The 17,815-nt window shown below is 51.0% G+C and overlaps 9 protein-coding genes across 9 annotated transcripts; 6 read left to right on the top strand and 3 right to left on the bottom strand.

Moving 5' to 3' along the window:
* Positions 1-38: 38 nt before the first annotated feature.
* On the bottom strand, positions 39-1,830 carry M438DRAFT_383330 (RNA-binding domain-containing protein; the record flags this gene model as incomplete). Its single annotated transcript, XM_029908937.1, has 6 exons — positions 39-1,048; positions 1,108-1,286; positions 1,338-1,372; positions 1,427-1,533; positions 1,628-1,741; positions 1,792-1,830. 6 exons carry the CDS (start codon positions 1,828-1,830, stop codon positions 341-343), a joined length of 1,182 nt encoding a protein of 393 aa, XP_029757648.1. The 3' UTR covers positions 39-340.
* Positions 1,831-2,515: 685 nt separating this feature from the next.
* On the top strand, positions 2,516-3,212 carry M438DRAFT_347973 (uncharacterized protein). The gene is made up of 2 exons (XM_029906027.1): positions 2,516-3,011; positions 3,048-3,212. Exon 1 carries the CDS (start codon positions 2,602-2,604, stop codon positions 2,992-2,994), a length of 393 nt encoding a protein of 130 aa, XP_029757649.1. The 5' UTR covers positions 2,516-2,601; the 3' UTR covers positions 2,995-3,011; positions 3,048-3,212.
* Positions 3,213-5,312: 2,100 nt separating this feature from the next.
* M438DRAFT_279569 (uncharacterized protein) lies at positions 5,313-7,052 on the top strand (the record flags this gene model as incomplete). Its single annotated transcript, XM_029901092.1, has 1 exon — positions 5,313-7,052. The coding sequence occupies one exon, from the start codon at positions 5,313-5,315 to the stop codon at positions 7,050-7,052; it is 1,740 nt and encodes a 579-aa protein (XP_029757650.1).
* Positions 7,053-7,126: 74 nt separating this feature from the next.
* M438DRAFT_74321 (uncharacterized protein) lies at positions 7,127-7,625 on the top strand. The gene is made up of 2 exons (XM_029910285.1): positions 7,127-7,461; positions 7,522-7,625. The coding sequence occupies exons 1-2, from the start codon at positions 7,180-7,182 to the stop codon at positions 7,531-7,533; spliced, it is 294 nt and encodes a 97-aa protein (XP_029757651.1). The 5' UTR covers positions 7,127-7,179; the 3' UTR covers positions 7,534-7,625.
* Positions 7,626-8,004: 379 nt separating this feature from the next.
* On the top strand, positions 8,005-9,274 carry M438DRAFT_347975 (ribosome recycling factor). Its single transcript, XM_029906028.1, has 3 exons — positions 8,005-8,266; positions 8,328-8,709; positions 8,769-9,274. Exons 1-3 carry the CDS (start codon positions 8,184-8,186, stop codon positions 9,117-9,119), a joined length of 816 nt encoding a protein of 271 aa, XP_029757652.1. The 5' UTR covers positions 8,005-8,183; the 3' UTR covers positions 9,120-9,274.
* A 126-nt stretch (positions 9,275-9,400) lies between these two features.
* M438DRAFT_279640 (Isochorismatase hydrolase) lies at positions 9,401-10,054 on the top strand (the record flags this gene model as incomplete). The annotated part of the gene is made up of 1 exon (XM_029901099.1): positions 9,401-10,054. One exon carries the CDS (start codon positions 9,401-9,403, stop codon positions 10,052-10,054), a length of 654 nt encoding a protein of 217 aa, XP_029757653.1.
* A 1,888-nt stretch (positions 10,055-11,942) lies between these two features.
* On the bottom strand, positions 11,943-12,974 carry M438DRAFT_238838 (uncharacterized protein; the record flags this gene model as incomplete). Its single annotated transcript, XM_029899500.1, has 1 exon — positions 11,943-12,974. A coding segment is annotated over one exon (1,032 nt), but the record flags the coding sequence as incomplete, so codon positions are not given.
* Positions 12,975-13,590: 616 nt separating this feature from the next.
* M438DRAFT_367768 (uncharacterized protein) lies at positions 13,591-14,881 on the top strand. Its single transcript, XM_029907987.1, has 3 exons — positions 13,591-14,130; positions 14,190-14,659; positions 14,712-14,881. Exons 1-3 carry the CDS (start codon positions 14,064-14,066, stop codon positions 14,787-14,789), a joined length of 615 nt encoding a protein of 204 aa, XP_029757655.1. The 5' UTR covers positions 13,591-14,063; the 3' UTR covers positions 14,790-14,881.
* A 472-nt stretch (positions 14,882-15,353) lies between these two features.
* M438DRAFT_399152 (putative MFS glucose transporter) lies at positions 15,354-17,771 on the bottom strand (the record flags this gene model as incomplete). Its single annotated transcript, XM_029909400.1, has 8 exons — positions 15,354-15,812; positions 15,873-15,955; positions 16,235-16,251; positions 16,309-16,654; positions 16,716-17,083; positions 17,168-17,181; positions 17,238-17,607; positions 17,667-17,771. 8 exons carry the CDS (start codon positions 17,769-17,771, stop codon positions 15,505-15,507), a joined length of 1,611 nt encoding a protein of 536 aa, XP_029757656.1. The 3' UTR covers positions 15,354-15,504.
* Between the last annotated feature and the right edge of the window lie 44 nt (positions 17,772-17,815).

The raw sequence follows: 17,815 nt of genomic DNA on the forward strand, positions 1-17,815 counted from the left end.
CTCAGAGACACTGCTTGCGCCTGAGAGACGAGATCTCTGGCGATCAATCACTAGACGGAGAAAAGCAGGTATTATTCCAAGGACACGCAGGAAAAATGAGCAATTGTATAGATTGCATACAAGAAGTGCAGAGAATCAACTAGAGAAGGATCAATTGAACCTTCGTTTTGTTGGTGTCTGGGTCTCGTTGTACGATTCCGAAGTGATTGACATGAAACCTAAATATACAAGCTGTACTCCAGATCCTTTTCCAATCTTTTTGTTTTTGAGCCATCTTTGCATAAAACATGACTAGTTGAACGAGGGGAGAGGCATTTGTGTCATGACCTCGAACGGCCTCTTACTCGACCATGAGGTCAATGTCATCGTCAGGGGCCGTGGATGTTGTGCCCATGTTGTTGTTCTCTCCTCCAGCAATGGTGGAAACCTGGGGCTCGCGACCAGGCTCATTTTGACCCGATGCAACAGCACTGCCTTCGTTGGCAGCTGAGCCTCCACCCCAGTAATCGTCCATCTCAGCATCGAGCTCTTCGGCAGTCTTTTTGGGACGTCCCTTTACTGTGGGTCTCCCATCGTTCTCCTTGGGTCCAGGACCACGTCTGTCACCACGCTCGCGACCACCGTTTTCGCGACGATCAGTGTTCTCGCGACGAGCACCAGGACGACGTCCAGCCTCACGAGGAGCGCCGCGGCCTCCACGACGAGGAGGACTGCGCGAGCTGCGACGGTCTCTGCCGCCAGGGGGAACATAGCGATCGACGTTGCGCGAGTCGGGACTAGCACTGCGACGGTTGTCGATGCGATCGAACAAGCTGCGGGCAGGCTTTTCGACATTGTCAAAGGGGTTGCGGGCAGGGCGCGCGGCGGATTGTTGTTGGATGGTCAAGTAGATGGGTTGGCCCATAGCATTCTGGCCATCGAATTGACGGAAGGCGCGGTCGGCGAGACTTGCGCTGGGGTAGACAACATAAGCAACACCTTGCGAGCGGTCGTGGCGGTCGTAGAGTAGGCGTAAAGATTCGACGGGTCCGATGCTCTCGAATAGCTCCTGTGAAGGGATGGTCAATATGGAAGCGCAGAGGACGCGAATGAGAGAAGTGAACGTACTTTCAGGTCTGGTTCCTGGATATCGTAGTGGATGTTTTCCACGCGGATGCTGGTAGAGCCGGAGCTGTGGATTTGATTAGATTTGGGAATCGCGCGGTCTGGAGAGTATGGTACATACGCATCTCTTGCAGGTTCTCTGTCGTAGCGATCGTTGCGCGAGCCTCTTGTAGGGCGACGGGCTGTCCAAGGATCAGAATGGGGCCGAGTGTGCCATGATGAGCAAAACTAACAGTCATCGTCTTCAAACTTATCGTGGACCCAGTCGCTGCAGGGCGGATCAGCATTATGTACAGCACATGTTTTGGAAGCATAGACTCACCGGTCAATGTTTCTCGCATCTTCTCTGGGGAATGACTGATACAGATTACGGTCAGCGGATCGAGCCAAGTGGTTGGTGTTTGTCGACGCATGTTGATGGATGTCGTCCTATTGACTGAAGCACGAGGAAGGAAGGAGAACCTGCACAGCCAGAAGGTCAGTCCAAGTCGATGCATCCTCTCTTCTTGAGCATGGCGCGCACCTTTTTTACGCCGTCTCTGGGAAAGTCGCGTTCGCGTTCGTAGTCTCGTCGGGGTCCACGGCCACCATCGCGGTCAGGACGGCCACGTCCTCCACGGCGTCCGCCACGGGTGTTCTGCCATCCGTTAGATGGTTATTGCCATGCGAAGGCTGCTTTGGACAAACCTGGCGCTCCTCGAGGATCTCATCCAGGCTTCGGTCCATGTTGATTGTCGGAATGTGGGTTCGGCTCCGCTGTCGAAACTGACACGGCGGGAATTGGCAATTGCGCGGTGAAGAATGTGAATGATGTGGATTTCCTCTCGCAAAGATTCAGCGCAAATCTCGAATACTCGGCGTTGGCGAAGATGTGCAGGTCGATATGGTTGTACGACCATCTTGCATGGCCTCCATCTCGTCAGTCCGCTTGGCGCCGTTGTAGCTAACCAAGCTCAAGGGTTCAACCCGGACTTTCACATGCAATTCCAACCCTCTCCCTGTATTCACCTTTGGAGCATGAGACCATTTCGGACTTGAGTTCAGAAATCTATTCTAACAAATGCTGATGTTGGATATTTCAAATGTTGTCGCTCTCCACGAGGTACAATAGTCAAGACTGTTCTACTCCTCCTCGGATTCTCAGAAAACTCCAGTATTTGCGAGGCTACTCTAGACAAAGGTAAGGTCTTGCAATATGCCACCGATCCCTTCAGATCTTCTTCTCGATTACACAGCGACGTCTTGAGATAGTAGTTGATCAGCAGAAATGTCAAAGAAGCTTCTATGAGAGGCCGCGTGGAGAAAGTGGAAGTGGAACCGACCTGATATGCAGAAAAGCAGGCTCAGCATGCTTTAATACGTCAGTGGTGCTACAGGGATGGAATGCGCGAACAACCAACCAACCAGCATAAGTTTCTTGTCTTTCCTTTTGTTTCTTCAGACTCTTTTGCAAACCAAAATCTACTCTATCCACATTTCTCCTAACGCACTCACACCATGGCACAAGAATTTCCCGTCGTCTTCACCATCGGCAACTCGTCCTCCAGGCACGAGGTCGTACTCATCAACGCTGGAATCGGCATCAAGAATCTGAGCGATCGCATCCAGGATCTGGCTGCCAACTCAACCAACTGCGCCGAGGCTCTGGCCAAATACAAGAAGAGCAAAGAGGCCGAGAAGGTGACCGAGATCAAGGTGCGCTGGGCAGCCGAAGGAAGGGATAGCAAGCTCTTCCCCAAAGCCACTGTTCTTACTGGAGAGAACTGTAAGGCTGTACTATCCCTGATCAGTCTGCACGGAGGAAAGGACATTCTGGAAGTTACTCTCCAGGCACCTGCATCATCCGCCGAGGATTCGAAGGATTCCAAAGAATCAGAGTCGAAAGAGTAGGTACGGCATCAATGATTGTATCTGACAACCAAAGACATGAAGACTAACTATCAAAAGACTGCCAGACCGCACAAAGTAGAGCCTTTCACGCATTATGAACGTTACCCATCTCCATACTTATGTTCCCCTTATGCCGGTTCTTGATCGATAATTGATAGCCCTCGGTTACGGAGAGAGTTCCGACGATCAATGCAATACCAAGCATCCTGTTTGACCTCGAGTACCTATTGTGTACATTGTATACCGTGTCAAGCCACATGGCCTGCTCATAGTGAACTGCCTCAGGGCTTTTTCGAATGCTTTGTTGATGAAACGCGCCTCCATCTCATTGGCTTGCCAAATGTCAACGTGATCTCGTAGTCTTGATCGCCTTGATCAAGCCGGCGCATCAATATCCAGCCGCAGTTGCATCGCTGCCGAGCGACCAATGGTGTCAGAGATCAGCCGGAGATGCGCTGGCCGAGATGTTTGCCTGTGGTGTCTTGAACCAACAATCGGATCTGTACTCACAGAACAAGGCGCTCCTGGATATCTCCGATACCGAATCCTGCACCGCTCACACAGATTGTTACTTTGTGTCAAGATGTCTATGGTTGAAGCTCTGCTGGCCACGATAGCTCGCTTGAAGCGGGATCCCATGGGGCTGACATCTGTACCGCAGCAATCAAGGCACAGCCTTCCCGTGTGCTTCAGGCTCTTCTTTACCATCCTTGATGCTGTGATAGAGTGAAGTTTTTGAAGCTGATGAGCCGCGCATATTCGTCAGATGCAGGATTGCATCCGTTTAAAGTGCACTAGATTGCGCCCCATCTCAGGAGTACAGTCTACCCGTAGAAAGATGGCAGATATAGTACGCTAGAAAGAGTGACAATATTTACGATAGGCTGATGTTGTGCTGCCTGGCGATCTGGCATATGCGCCTTCATGACCGCCTCAGACAGCATGTGTGTTGTGGTGATGCGATGTGGTGTTGGAGAAGATCCACCAACAATCTACATGTCGAACTCAAGAGTAGCTTCACGTGTCAAAAGCCACCGGCGCCAACCCCAGAACGCTTGGAACCACGGGCTTGGGTCGCACCTTTGTCTCGCATTTTTTGAGTGCGATACTGACCGGCTACTGCGTTAGAAGAGGCCAATAAGTCGTGAAAGGCTCATCTGGCTCAAAAGACCGAAGCAAGCCGACACGTCTATCGAAAGCCTGAGCCGGTCGCGGGAGGAGAGGTCCTACTGTAGAGTTCATGCACCGCTGACGCCTACCAGGGAGGAACTTGGGCCGTGCGATCTGACGACAGCCGTGACTTTTTCGGCTTCGACCCCTGAAATAAGACGGCGATTGTGTTGGGACAAAGGACAGTTTGGAGCTGCGAAAGGTCTCAATCAGGAGTCGACAAAGTGAACGGCCTTGGTAATAACTTCTCATCTGCTCAAAAGGAGATCCGGGGGCGCGATATCCTCTGACCATGTCCCTGGACCGCGGTTTTGGCCAACCAGGGCCAAGAGGAGGGTGAACAAGGTTTGAGGGATGCTGCCTCCGGGAATTAGAGTTCATAAGCAGAATCGCAGTCGTGCTGTGCTTTGCATCATTTGCTTGCTAAAGAACTCATGTCGCGTGGTCGAAGTCTGGATAGTGACACAACAAGAGAGTGGATGAGCATCAGGCCTGTTACAAGATCTGGATAGTATGCGGGCCTTTGTGTCAATTCAAGAGGACGAGGTGTCAATGATGGCGCGACAGGCGGTACACTAAGGCTTGCTAGTCTTACTCCCAGCCATTGCCGTGTTCGCAAGGATGTGAAATGCGGTCTTATCGGCGCACTCTCTGACTCCACACTTGCCAGCCTTCCTCCATCTCTCATCTTCCCCGACCGTCGCTGTCGCCGTGCTGCTTGCCTGTCCGCTCCACAGACACGTCAAGTTTACCCCCTGTCGCTCACATCTTTCTGGTTGTGTTCGATCGGGCTCATCAGTCTGTCTAACTCCCTGTCGCAGCACGCATCAGACGCTTCTCGGTGCAGCGCAGTTCGGTCGCTTTCGGCATCGCACCCTCGACCTGCCCCTCGAAGCTTTGTCGCAACTCGGTCGCATCTCAACCCTCTCGGCCACCTTCTGCCCATCGCCTTCCTGTGATCGCATTCTTACATTCGCCACACCCTGTTGCCTTGTCCGCAAACTCGCTCATATAGTCGACAAAGCACGCACACGCCTTGCTGACGTCTGTCGAGTCATCACTCAGCTTCCGTCTAAATCGCATGCGCAGCCCAGTCCCAGGCAATGGCCGAAAAACGTCCCACCCGATACAGCCCTCCGACCTCAAGGATGAACAACCTACCCAATCTAGGCAGCCTGTCGCCAATAGGCCAGCTCAATGGCACTAGTAAGCTGGGTGTCTTCACCACAACCTCCGACACTCTTTCTCAGTTGCCAGGCCTGTCACCCACCATAGGAAGACGTAACAACCACAGAAACTCCGAGCCTTCAGATACTTCAAACAGATGGACGATCCGCATCCGACGTCTGCCACCCCAATTTGGTGAGGATGCGCTCAGAAGCATGCTCATCTTCGCTACTGACCTCGACGGCACCAAATTTGTACACTCATCAGACAGCCTGGAAGATTCTGGTTTCAGCACTGCCACTGCTACCTTTCACTCCGAGGCTGGTGCCATGGAAGCCAAGGATCGCCTTCACGGAAAGCCTTTTGGTAAGAATGGAATAAAAATGATTGTCGAGCTTCTGCCCGACTCTCAATCCCAATCCCAATCCGCGTACAATGGTTCGAGACGCAATACTGTCGACGGTACGGCAGCTCGACAACAAACTGGCTCCGGCGGTTCGAGTAACGGTTCGGAGGCTCCCTTGAGTCGTCAGTCTTCTCGCTTCAGTACCAGTTGGGGCGTAAGCTCACCACTCACGTCTCCGCCTGTTGCTGTTGCCCAGTCCTTCGAGTTTCCCGCTCCTGACAGCAGCAATCATATTCAAAGCATCTTCTCTCCTCAGTCTCCGCACGCCAATGGTTACCCTGGTCCGAACCGAATCTCTGGGAAGTCTGTTATCAACGACGGCAACGACGACGACGAAACCGGAGAGCTCCTCAAGGATCCAGTTGGTTACGCCAAAAACGGACGAAATGCCTTGACGGGTCACAGCAATCCTGTTCCCCAATTTGGCAACCTATCTGTTGAGACAGGCGCCATGAACGGAAGTGGTTACCCTCACTACGTGACCTCTCCCACGAGCCCCAACTACACTTCGCCGCATTCAATGCGGTCGCCGCCCTTGCCAGCTTCTTCCAGGCCTTCGAATGTCACCACAAACGGAAGCTTCTCGCACAAAAATCTGAGACATGATTTCCCTCCTGCCAACCCTGCCGACCAGCACCCTCCATGCAATACCTTGTATGTGGGCAATCTTCCGCTTCACACCAGTGAGGACGAGCTCAAGTCTTTGTTCTCCAAAGCAAGAGGTTTCAAGCGACTCTGTTTCCGTACAAAAGCCAATGGCCCGATGTGTTTCGTCGAGTTCGAGGATGTGACTTATGCATCACATGCCCTCCATGAATTGTATGGCGTACAATTGCACAACAGCTACAAGGGAGGCATCCGGGTCAGCTTCTCTAAGAATCCTCTAGGCGTTAGAAGCGACAACCCAAAACATTCCATGAGCCCTCACGCAGGTCATCCAGGTTTCAGCAACGGAACGGGTCCTGGATTCAGCACTGCAGCAGGTCCACCTCCTGGACTGATGGCTCCTGGTCTACATGGCCCGCCAACTCAGTCCCCACCACCACCTATGCTGCAACACTCTAATCCTATGCCGCCCATGCAACAGAATAGCGCTATTCGTGGGTTTACGCACAACTTCAGGAGTATTCCCCCTCAGAGTCATTCCCAACCGGGTATGAACAGCTACCCTCAAGCTTCACGCAACATCTCACCTGTTCAATACTCGAATCCGGCAGCGTTTAGCAGTATGAACAGCTTCATGGACTGTCCTCCTAACGCAACCTCGTACTCCAACGGCAGCGGCCACAACGGTTATGCTGGCTACGGAAAATAGGCAAGTCCTCCGCCGCGCGTTGATCGTGGTCTTCCGTGTGCTGTCAATGGCCCTCCGCGTCTTCCGCCTACTCCGCCCATCGATTCCGTCCTTCCACGTATCGTTGACGGTCCACAGCCCACTGATCATGGTCATCCGCCTACTCCGCCTATTGATCGTGCCTTTCTACGTATTGTTGATGGTCCACCACCCACTGATCATGATCTTGCGCGTATTGATCGTGGTCTTCCGCCCATTGATCGCCTCTTTCCGCGTATTGTTCGTTGTCGTCCGCCCACTGATTGGCGTCATGATAATCATCAGGACTGTCGGTCTTGATTCGTCTTTCTGGCATATTAATCCTTGGTTTTACGGATTGTTGCGCTTCAAGCGTTACAGTCATCACTTCTCATTACTCTCTGGGCATCAGGTTGGCGTTCACTTTTCCTGCTACAATGCAAAGACATATTGATATGAATCACGGCGCAAGCTGGGAGGTTAGGTGGGAAAGTGTTTTTCTGCGTTTGCATCACGCATAAAAGATTCCCCACGAGCGATTGATTTTTTCTCATAAGACAGGCTCGACTAGTCTTTCGATCTTGGATGAGACAGACTGTTGGCCTTTTCATTTGGTTTTACAAATATCCCCCCATCACATTTCCCACCATGGAGTTTTTGCTTTTCCACTACGGTAATTCACAGACATGCTTTCACCAGAGGTGATATGTCACCTTCCTTTGGCGTTTGGATTGCATTATTGTTTTCTTGTTGTCACGCACACAGTGTGTTTGGGTCTGCTTTCTCTTATCCTCCAAGTCCTTACGGCCGAGATACTCATGCGTACACAGTCAGACAATCTTTAATCAGTTTTAAGCAATGCATTGATGGATCGTCGTTCAAATTGTCGTCATTCTCACAGTAGATTTCATGTGCCTGACACAAGCGCGTACTAGTTGCGTCTAATACCAGACAGCAATTGCTTCCAGATACACGCGCGCCTGCCCTTGCAGAAGATCGCTCGTCGATCCGACCATGGCTCGTGATCGATGAGGACAGGGTCACAGTTGAGCTTGCACGCACGCCGACGTCACAAGTTCTTTCCACATTCGGCTTTCGAGGTCGAGCGCCCAAAGACAAAACCACACTCCCAAAATGCGCCCATCACGATCAACACAACTACTTTGCTCTCGCCTGCTGTCGCGGGATGTAGCTGCTGTAAGACAATGTAGCTTCCGGTATGCGCCTCACATCGTGCAATAACAATTGCGACCTCGAGCTAACACCCAATTTCTGCAGTCCTTCAAGTCTGGTCGCAGCTGCCTCAGCAAAACACACATCTATCCGCACCTTCAGCAACACACCTGCCACGCTAAAGAAAGGCGGCAAAGCAGCCCGCGAGGCTTCTCGTTCCGACTCTTCATCCTCGTCGTCCTCTGCTCCAGCAGCAGTTGGCTCGGAAGACCCCTTCGACTTCAGCGCCCTCGAGTCCGATATCAACGATGCTGTCGAGAAGCTAAAGGCCGACCTCTCGCAGCTGAGACAAGGTGGCCGCTTCAACCCCCAGGTGCTCGAGTCTTTGCGTGTGCAGCTCAAGCAGGGTGGACCTGTTAAATTGGGAGATCTCGCGCAAGTGGTCCCCAAGGGAAGAGTCGTTCAAGTCGTAGTCGGCGAGCAAGAGGTAAACACTTCATGCCTTACTCCTCTACCAAGGGCTATACTGACCGCCTCCCTCAACAGCACCTCAAACCTATCTCTTCGTCAATCCAGTCCGCAAACTTGAACCTAACACCTCAACCCGACCCCACCGGCGCAAATCCCCTCCTCCTCAACATCCCCATCCCACCACCCACCGCCGAGTCCAGAAAGGCCACCGTCAATGCAGCAGCAAAAGCAGGAGATGTGGCAAGCAATGCAGTTAGGAATGCTAGACAAGGACAACAGAAGAAGTTGAGGGCGATGCAGTTGGCAAAGACTGCAAGACCGGATGACTTGAAGAAGGCTGGTGTGCAGATGGAAAAGGTTGTTGAGAAGGGCGTTGGTGAGGTCAAGAAGATTGTGGATGGTGCTAAGAAGGCGCTGGACGCGTAGATGGAAGAGGTGGGATGTCGTGTAAGATATTGAAGGTGATCTTTTTAGATCTGTGTATAATATGCTATGTTCCTCTTGGGATTTATACTCTTATCAGGTGAATGCGCCTGCTCTATGGATCAATCTGGTCGACAGGATCGCGACATATCTCGGACCAAGATGTCTCCCCGCGCGTAGAATCCTTCTCAGGTGATACTGCATTCATCTCCAAGTGCAATCATCCACACCATCTTCACAGCACACCTGACTTTCTGCAACATACTACACTCAGAAATACAACCATGGCAACCAACACAACAACCTTCAACCCATCCGACCCTTCAAACCCCGCCCACTACAGCCCCTCCCAAACAGCTCTCCTCCTCCTAGACTTCCACACAACCTTCCTAAAAGCCCTAGGTCCTTCCTCCTCACCCGCTGTAACCACCGCCGCAAACCTAAGAAAATGGGCCAAATATCAAAATATCCATGTCATTCACTGCTTGGTCGATACTTCAAATCCTCCTTCTTTCTCTACATGTAAACCCAATAACATGGTGGAAGAGGTTGTTGCATCTATGATCGAGTCGCTCGATGCTGGAGAACCTGCTTCTTTGGTGGAAAGCGTGGATGGTGATGGTGGAGAGGAGGTGACATTTATACGACCGGCTTGTTATGGTTCTGCTCTCAAATCACCGGGTCTTCTGCAACATCTCCAGAAGAATGGGATTAAGTCTTTGGTGTTGGCAGGAATAAGCAGTGCGGGAGTTATATTGAGGACGGCGTTGGCGGCAACGGATGAGGAGTTTGTGGTTACGGTTGTGGAGGATGGGTGTGCTGAGTTCAAGGAAGAGGTGCATGAGGTTTTGATGAGGGATGTGTTGCCTGCGAGGGCTTATGTCGTACGTGCTGGGGAGCTCATGGAGGGATATGAGAGGGGGGCTAGGGGGGTGTGATAGTGAGCAGGAAGATGTGCTACTTCTTGAACTGTAGTGGAGGTGTCAAAGGGAGTCAAAGAGGCAACTTCTCTGAACTATGACTTTGAAGAGCATCATAAGCAAAGATCGAAAGCATTGATTATACATACACAGCGATTGTCATACATCATAAAGGTCAAAAGCGCCTTCTCTCGCTGGGGTATCATGCCAAACATCAAAAAGAAAAAGCCACCTCATAGCACCATGAGCCTCCCCTCTCATGTAGGCAATATCTCCTGGCTCGATAGCAAAATCATCAATATCAAGAAAGCGATGAATCCTCTCCGATCGGAAAGGCAAAACAACAAGAATATATGCCTGTTCAAGCAGCAGCAAAAGAACCCCATCTGCTCATCGTATTTCTCACCACATCTTCCAGATCGCGCACCAATTCGGCATCTGGCTCGAGCTTGAGCAGTGACTGGCTGAGCAAGAAGGTCCACTGTTGAACATCGTTCTCTGCGAAACCTCTGTTCACGACCGTTTGTGTGTCAAATGCAGGTTCATTCCATGCCACAAATGTACCTTGCGGCTCAACGACCTGCAACTCTTTCTCTACGTCATCAACAGTGGTAGATACACTAGCAGTCCAGCCTTGAGTTTGTGCACTCAGAGGTACCTTTTCGAGCGGAAGAGTAGATGACTTGACGCGACGTACTCGTTTCGGATCGGATTCTCCAGTGCGGCGGCGACGAGGGGGATCTTCGTATTCAGACCCACTCTCATCGTTGTCCGCTCTGACATTGCCGGATACTTCTTCCAGTGCTCGATTATCTGTCGTTCTGCGTCGTCTCGGCTTTGGTAATGGAGCTGGACGTGTTGGCTCGACAAATTGAGTACTTTCGAGGTTGAGTTCGCTCGCTCTGCAGAACCCCTTAGGCTGTGTCTCGCGGTGAATATCAACCGGTGGCAAGTTTTCGCTCTCTGAGGCCTCAGGGACAGTGGTTGCAGGAGTAGTAGAGTGTTGTTCACGACCTCGGCCAAGGAAGTCACGGATATCAGCATTGTTGGGAGGAGGCGTAGCACTCGAGGCTGAAGTGTATGGTTCGCCACTGGGAACGAAGCTCTCGCCGTTCGGCCTCTGCGATTGCACTTTCCGTCCAGGTTGCTTCGACTTCTGCGACTCCGGGAAGTGAAACCACGCATCGCGCTCAGGATCGACCGGGGACACGAAAGGTTTATTGACAAACTGCCGCTGTTGCTGTTTGGGTGGACTGCGTCTTCTTGGCTCTGCCTCTGGTATCATGTCTAGTGGGGTACCTTCGGAGGATTGCTGAGGAGGCAGAGTCATGCGCTGTGGTGCGGGAGAGCTTTCGAAAGCTTCGACACTGTTCCTCATTGGCGACATTCTCTGGATTGACATGTGAGGTACCGGAGGAAGATTGGAGGAACCTATGACTCGGCGAGGACCACTTGAATCAGGATCTTCAGACCGGGAAAACATTGGAGACGACGGACGAGGCGTTGGCAATCCTGGCGTAATATCTTGGAGTTGGTTTGTCTCAAAAGCAGGCGAACTTGCTTCCATCAGAGAACTCGATGCTTGCTTCGCTGGTGTCAGAAGCTGCACGTTGGCGTTGTTCTTCTTGTTGCTGTAAGCATTCATTTTGGCGGTGATCCAAGGGTTTGACACAGCAGCACTTCTGATTGATCCCAATTGCTCCTCTTCCTCATCAAGAGTGGCATCCCTGGGCTGATCTACAGAGTCCATGAACAGAGTGAGATCATCCTCATCAAGGTCATACATGTTGCTCTTTGGTTCAATCCTGTTCGATCTGTTTCCAGGCGCTGGTGTCGCAAAGAGCTCACGAGCATTGGCAGTGGTCTCAATCGCAGCTGCTACCTCGTCTGACTCTTCTTTTTCCGGGTACGAGATCAGCATCAGTCTTCTGACAGCTTCCAGGACTTTGTCGACATCACCGAACAGAACATCATCTTTGGCTGGCTCGATGTTGACGTCGTAACTGCCTGGCGGACAAGAGAGCGACAAGTATAGAAATGGATCCTTCGCGTCTTCTAATGGTGATGATTCTTTGAGGCTTTCCTTAAATGTTCGAATGAGTTGCCTGGAGATGCCCCGGGACGAAGTGAGAGGTCGATCGTTAACCGACACATACTGTCCCATTCCGCTGATCTTGGAAGCATGAGCGTCTGGGCGAGGAAGGAAGGCTTGTACGGTGAAGCCCTCGTGCTCCAACTCTGCCCAGGTGCATTGAGAAGCACAAGGCTTTCCCACAACTTTGAAAGCTGTGTCTTCGATTCCACTGCCAATCTTGGGTGCATAAGTCCAGTTATCCTTGTCATTCTTGGCCTTGATAACCTTCAATGACAACCTAGTGGATGGTCTGGCAAAGGCATACGACTGTAGTAGTTGTCTGATCCTCAACAGTGTCTTGGGTGCGGCTTTCAAGGCGACTTGCTTGCGAACAGGCTGATTCTTGAGGAAGTTGGCAATGCGAACTGTGGTTCCTGGGGGGTGCGTTGCACGATCTTGAGCTGGATCGCCAGTCTGACAGATTTTGATGGCAGTAGCAATGCTTTCGCCCTCGACCCTTGTAGTGATGATCATCTCACCACTCATCTCCAATGCACTGCTCAAGGCTTCACCTCGGAAGCCAAGATAGGATGAACCTACAAGAGCAAGATCTTTTTCATCCTTGAGTTTGCTGGTGCAATAAGGCTTTGCCACAAGTGGCCTGTCTGTAGGCGCAATTCCATGACCATTATCCTTGACTTGGATCACATCGAGAGTATTGGTCGATATCTCGATAGTGATGTTCGATGCTCGCGCGTCGAGAGCATTATCAATAAGTTCTTTGACCACAGAAGCTGGATCTGTCAGGGCCTGACCAGAGCGGATTGTGCGTACTGCCGTCTGTGGAAGAGCATGTATCGACATCTTTATAAAGATTCCATTCCTCTGTCCTCACCAATGACAGGATAGAGAAGATGGTGTGGCGAAGGTAGACGCGCCGAAACGCGAGCTGTTATCGACCAGCCGAGCCTTCTTATCCGGCGCATGCCAAGCTGTTGCCTTCGCTTTACTTCGTGAGCTCCTTCGCGACTCGCGAGCTCTACTCTAGACTGAGATTGCCCGAGACTGGGGCTAGATTCTTGGACAGTCACGTAGAACTTGGGCCAATCTCGTAGGCCTTTTGATCTGAATTCCGAGTCAGAGTATGATTAATGTTTGTCACCTTCGACTCCCCCACTGCAGCGACATGGGGATGCACCCAAAATGCACGATGTTTCTAATCGAAACCCCGCCGCGCACAAAGGAGCTACACTTTGTCCGTAGAAACCGACTTTTGTGGTATGCTCTCTGTGGACATTAAGCTTGATCCAAGATCCATTGTATATTTCAATAGCTACAGAAGTGTCAATTGAGCACGAAAGGACGAACGCGCAAGTTCGGGAAAGAGATCTGGACCCCGTCGGGAGACGCTCCTTCCGCAAAATCCGACAGCTCCGACTCTCGCGTCATCGTTTGACTGAAGCTCGCCAACCGCAAGTGTAGATATAAACATCAACTCAACAACCATCATCCTTCAAGCCTGCATCCATCGTTGCTCCTACAATCAACTCCATCCATCGTTGCTCCTATAATCAATTCCATCCGTACACGACTTTCAGCACATTTTCACTGTAGCACTCCGTCAAGATAGGAATCGGCGGCAGTCACTCCAGCCCAACACCAGAAGGGATTGTAGCAGCACACAGAGCACGACAAGCAAAACTCAAAGCACAACAAGAACGCAAGATCAGAAAGGCTGAAGCAGGTCTCTATTATACTCAGCATCCAGAAGAAAGACCACGTGTGGCCCGCTTGACAGGCAATCTATTTGGCTTTCCAAACCAAGCTCCACCTGGATCTGAGTCTCGTCAACCCACCTTGTCCGAGTCATTTCCACCAGTCTCCAGCACTGCGACCCGGGATCAGAGTACTGCAAGTGACTTCTCGACTTCAACAAGCGAACAAGCTGCTGAAATGGCTCTCGCTCCCAAGTTTGCTGGGCAGGCTCTGTCGAGTAATGCCAGTCACACTCTGGAGCTATGTATGTTCCATTTCCATCGATGAAAGCCATTGCAGAATCACCATGACTAATTGTAGTAGTCCTTGACTACGTCTGTCCCTTCAGCAAGAAGCAGTTCGACACCTTCTACCACGATGTTGCGCCCATTGTCGAGCAGAAGTACTCAGATAAGCTTCAGGTCATCTTCCGCCAACAGATCCAGCCATGGCACCCGTCATCAACCCTGGTCCACGAAGCCGCCGTTGCAGTCCTGAGAACCGATGCTTCCAAGTTCTGGCCCTTCTCCGCCGCTCTGTTTGACAAGCAGACCGACTACTTTGACGTCAATGTAGTCAATGAGACCAGAAACCAGACATACAAGCGTCTCGCCAAGCTTGCTGCCGGTGTAGGTCTGGATGAGAGCAAGATCTACAGCCTTCTCGAGATCTCTGACAAGCCCGGTCAAGATGGAAGCTTGAACACAGGCAACCAGGTCACCAACGATCTCAAGTTACTTATCAAGGCTGGTCGTTTGGTTGGAGTTCATGTCTCACCCACTGTTCTGTTTAACGTGAGTAAAGATGAATCCTGAGCCAGGATATTTGTACTGACGTCAATCATAGGGACTCAACGAGCCAAACATCTCGAGCAGCTTCTCGAAGAAAGACTGGGAAGAGTGGTTGCAGAAGAATGTCGTTTGACTTGAAGGATCGAAACTGTGATTAGTTTGTGCTCGTACTCAATCGCTTCCTAAGTAACCTAGATATCCACACATGAATCGAGAATCCCCCTGATTTTAATTGCGCTCGAGCCTAGTGAATTGACAAAAAACATATCGGGCTTTTTGAGCGTATGCTGAACTCCAAGCACAGGATGCTGCAAGAATTCAACTCTAAACTTCACGAAGTTTTTGGGAAATCAAAGAAAATCCAGTAAGAGTGCAAAGAAAGTTGGGCTCTCAGTGGACCCTCGCCGGGTTCTCAATATCATTGTGCCTTTTGATGGACAGCAATCTGACTGTATTGCCGACGGGAGAGAGCGAGAGTTGACATGCGTCCCCTTGTGTTGTGCTCCAAACGTCATTGGGGCTGAGCATTTGTTTGGCCTGCGACAGAGTAGGTAGCAGCGACGAAGACCAGGTCGAAGTTGGGTTTGGCTGATGCTGAAGAGTGTGCGGCTGAAAGACGCCGAACGCGACCCTGCCCTTCTTCCAAGTACCGTGACTCGACAAAATCACTCAGAAGATGTAGTGGCAGTCGAAATGTAGAGAATGGTATGTAATTATTAGAGTGTATAGGTTTATACTGTATAGACATCGTACTCGTTCAGTACGGTCAAATCAACATCAAGCTCGTGAAGGTTATCTCTGCATTCTCGATAGAAAAGCAGTTCGTCGGATGGTTTTGTAAACATCCTTTAGACAGTTGCCTTGGGAGCGACTTCGTGAGTCTCGGGGGCCTCGTCTTCACTGAGCTTCTTCTCGAGATCTTGTCCTCTCTCCATGCGGGAGGTGATCGAGGTGGATGCGCTGGTCTTCCAGGCGGGAGTTCCGATGTAGCGGATGCCACTGGGGTCTTCGAACATAGCGGTGACCTCTTCAAGTGGTTTGCCTGCTGTCTCAGGGAAGCAAAAGAAGACGTGGAGCCACATGGCAACGCAGAAGACGCCAAAAACAATGTAGACCTGCCATCTGATGTTGATGAAAGCTGGGGGGACAAAATAGCCTACAGTGCAATATTGTTAGCATCACATCCCCTCATGGTGCTCTGAATGGATGAAGCTACCTAAGGCGAAATTGAAGGCCCAATTAGCTGAGGTAGCAAGAGCAGTGGCCTTGCCGCGGACGCGGTTGGGGAAGATCTCGGAGCTAAGAAAAAAAGTCAACATTTTTGTTATGTGTGAAATGATGCACCACCACGAGGCCATGTCAGACACCATCATCTACACCTGTCTCATTGCAAGAGTACGTTGTGTCGGAGAACGTCACTGTCGAGAGTTACATCGTGTTGATGAAGAAAAGATGATCTCGATCGTGGTACGTATCCGGCACAAAACGTTACTGCAATGAGATGGCGTCTGGTGAGGTCGTGACCGTGACAACACCTAGCGGCTGGTGGTTCGTGGTGTATGCATGTTCAGTACGTACGGGTAGATCCAGGAGACCTAGAGGATGCAGTCAGCATTCTTGTTTTCTTGGAAGATGGAATGTAGGCGACTTACAGGACCCCAGGTAGGGGCGTATGATGCAACGAACAGGTATGAACAAGCAATAACAGCCTTGGAAGCTGCACCAGTGACTTCGGTAGAGGCTTCAGGAGTGTTGCCGCCAACACCACCGGGACCAGGGTTGGTTCCGTAAGCGCCAAGAATACCGGCATTGGCGAACAACCACAGTGCCATGAACGCAGCTCCGACCAAGAGGAGGGGACGGCGACCAACACGATCAACAAGAAGAAGACCAGGAACAGTCATGACGACGTTGATGACATATTGGATGGACGAGGAGACGAGGAGGTTGTTTCCAGAGAGACCTGCCATCTGGAAGACATAGGTAATATAGTACATCCTGGGAGTGAGAGTAAAGTTAGCATAGTCCTTACAGCCAAGAGTGATCTGAATCAGCGTACATGACATTCATTCCGGTAAGCTGAGACCAGATTTGCATGAATACACCGATGATAGTTCTGTTGAGCATGCGAGGACGGATGAGCTCGAGGTAAGAGGCGTTCTTAGCTTCAGACTCGATTCTGATCCACTCCCTGATTTCGTCGAACTCGCGAACAACAAAGGGACTTTCGGGATCACCGTGACCGTGAGTGAGAGCAAGGACTGCCCGGGTCTCTTCCCATCGATCCTTGGATGCCAGCCAGCGGGGAGACTCGGGTAAGATCATCATGCCAAAAAAGAGCAAGATAGCAGGGATCATCTGAAGAGCCCAAGGAGCACGGAAGGCACCAGTGCCATTTATGAACGAGCAACCGTAGCTGATATAGAACTATTGTGACAGTCAGCATGCTTCTGGGTTGATTGGTAATGCACTGCCTTAAGACATCTAATTGTAGGCACTGGTTGTGCTTACCATAATCATAATACCTGAGGGTATATGGTCAGCAATTTTCTTGCTGGACGAGATACAAGACAAGACATACCCCATGTAATCGCCCATTGCTGAGCACCAACAAGCTTTCCTCTCTTGCTTGGAGGTGCGATTTCAGAGATGTAAACAGGCACTTGCGCGGAGCAGATACCGACACAGAATCCGTTGATGACACGGCCGACGATAAGCATGGCAATGTTTTGAGAGGCACAAACGATGATGCATCCAATCACCCAGATGACGGCACCGATCTGAATTGCCATCTTGCGGCCAAGGCGATCCGAAAGGTATCCAGAGCAAAGAGCGGCAAGCCAAGAACCTCCCGCCATTGAGGCGGTGATACCTCCCTGTACATCGGCCTTGGGACCAATGCACTCGCCAACATCATTGAACCCTTGCTGATTGAAGTAGCACTTGTATGGCTGGCGGTATATCAGCACTAGATCATGAAGGTTCACAATGTCACGTAATATCCACATACCTGAGTAGCGATGATAGCAGACATCGAAGAGATGTCGAAACCGAACAGACCACCTCCAATGATGGAGATGGCGGCAATGGTGTAGACATTCCCTGTTTGATACATCGTTGGTCGATCCCCAAGGGCGAGGCAATTCCAGGTATTGATTC

Source organism: Aureobasidium pullulans (assembly GCF_000721785.1).
Source record: "Aureobasidium pullulans EXF-150 unplaced genomic scaffold scaffold_18, whole genome shotgun sequence".
NCBI classification, from domain to species: domain Eukaryota; kingdom Fungi; phylum Ascomycota; class Dothideomycetes; order Dothideales; family Saccotheciaceae; genus Aureobasidium; species Aureobasidium pullulans.

Excerpts from the sequence above, each read along its gene's own strand:
- M438DRAFT_74321 (XM_029910285.1), top strand. The coding sequence starts at position 7,180 with ATGGTCATCCGCCTACTCCGCCTATTGATCGTGCCTTTCTACGTATTG.
- M438DRAFT_367768 (XM_029907987.1), top strand. The coding sequence starts at position 14,064 with ATGGCTCTCGCTCCCAAGTTTGCTGGGCAGGCTCTGTCGAGTAATGCC. Across the intron at positions 14,131-14,189 it reads CAGTCACACTCTGGAGCTAT|TCCTTGACTACGTCTGTCCC; the intron begins GTATGTTCCATT and ends TAATTGTAGTAG. Across the intron at positions 14,660-14,711 it reads CACCCACTGTTCTGTTTAAC|GGACTCAACGAGCCAAACAT; the intron begins GTGAGTAAAGAT and ends CGTCAATCATAG.
- M438DRAFT_347973 (XM_029906027.1), top strand. The coding sequence starts at position 2,602 with ATGGCACAAGAATTTCCCGTCGTCTTCACCATCGGCAACTCGTCCTCC.
- M438DRAFT_347975 (XM_029906028.1), top strand. The coding sequence starts at position 8,184 with ATGCGCCCATCACGATCAACACAACTACTTTGCTCTCGCCTGCTGTCG. Across the intron at positions 8,267-8,327 it reads GTAAGACAATGTAGCTTCCG|TCCTTCAAGTCTGGTCGCAG; the intron begins GTATGCGCCTCA and ends CAATTTCTGCAG. Across the intron at positions 8,710-8,768 it reads TCGTAGTCGGCGAGCAAGAG|CACCTCAAACCTATCTCTTC; the intron begins GTAAACACTTCA and ends CTCCCTCAACAG.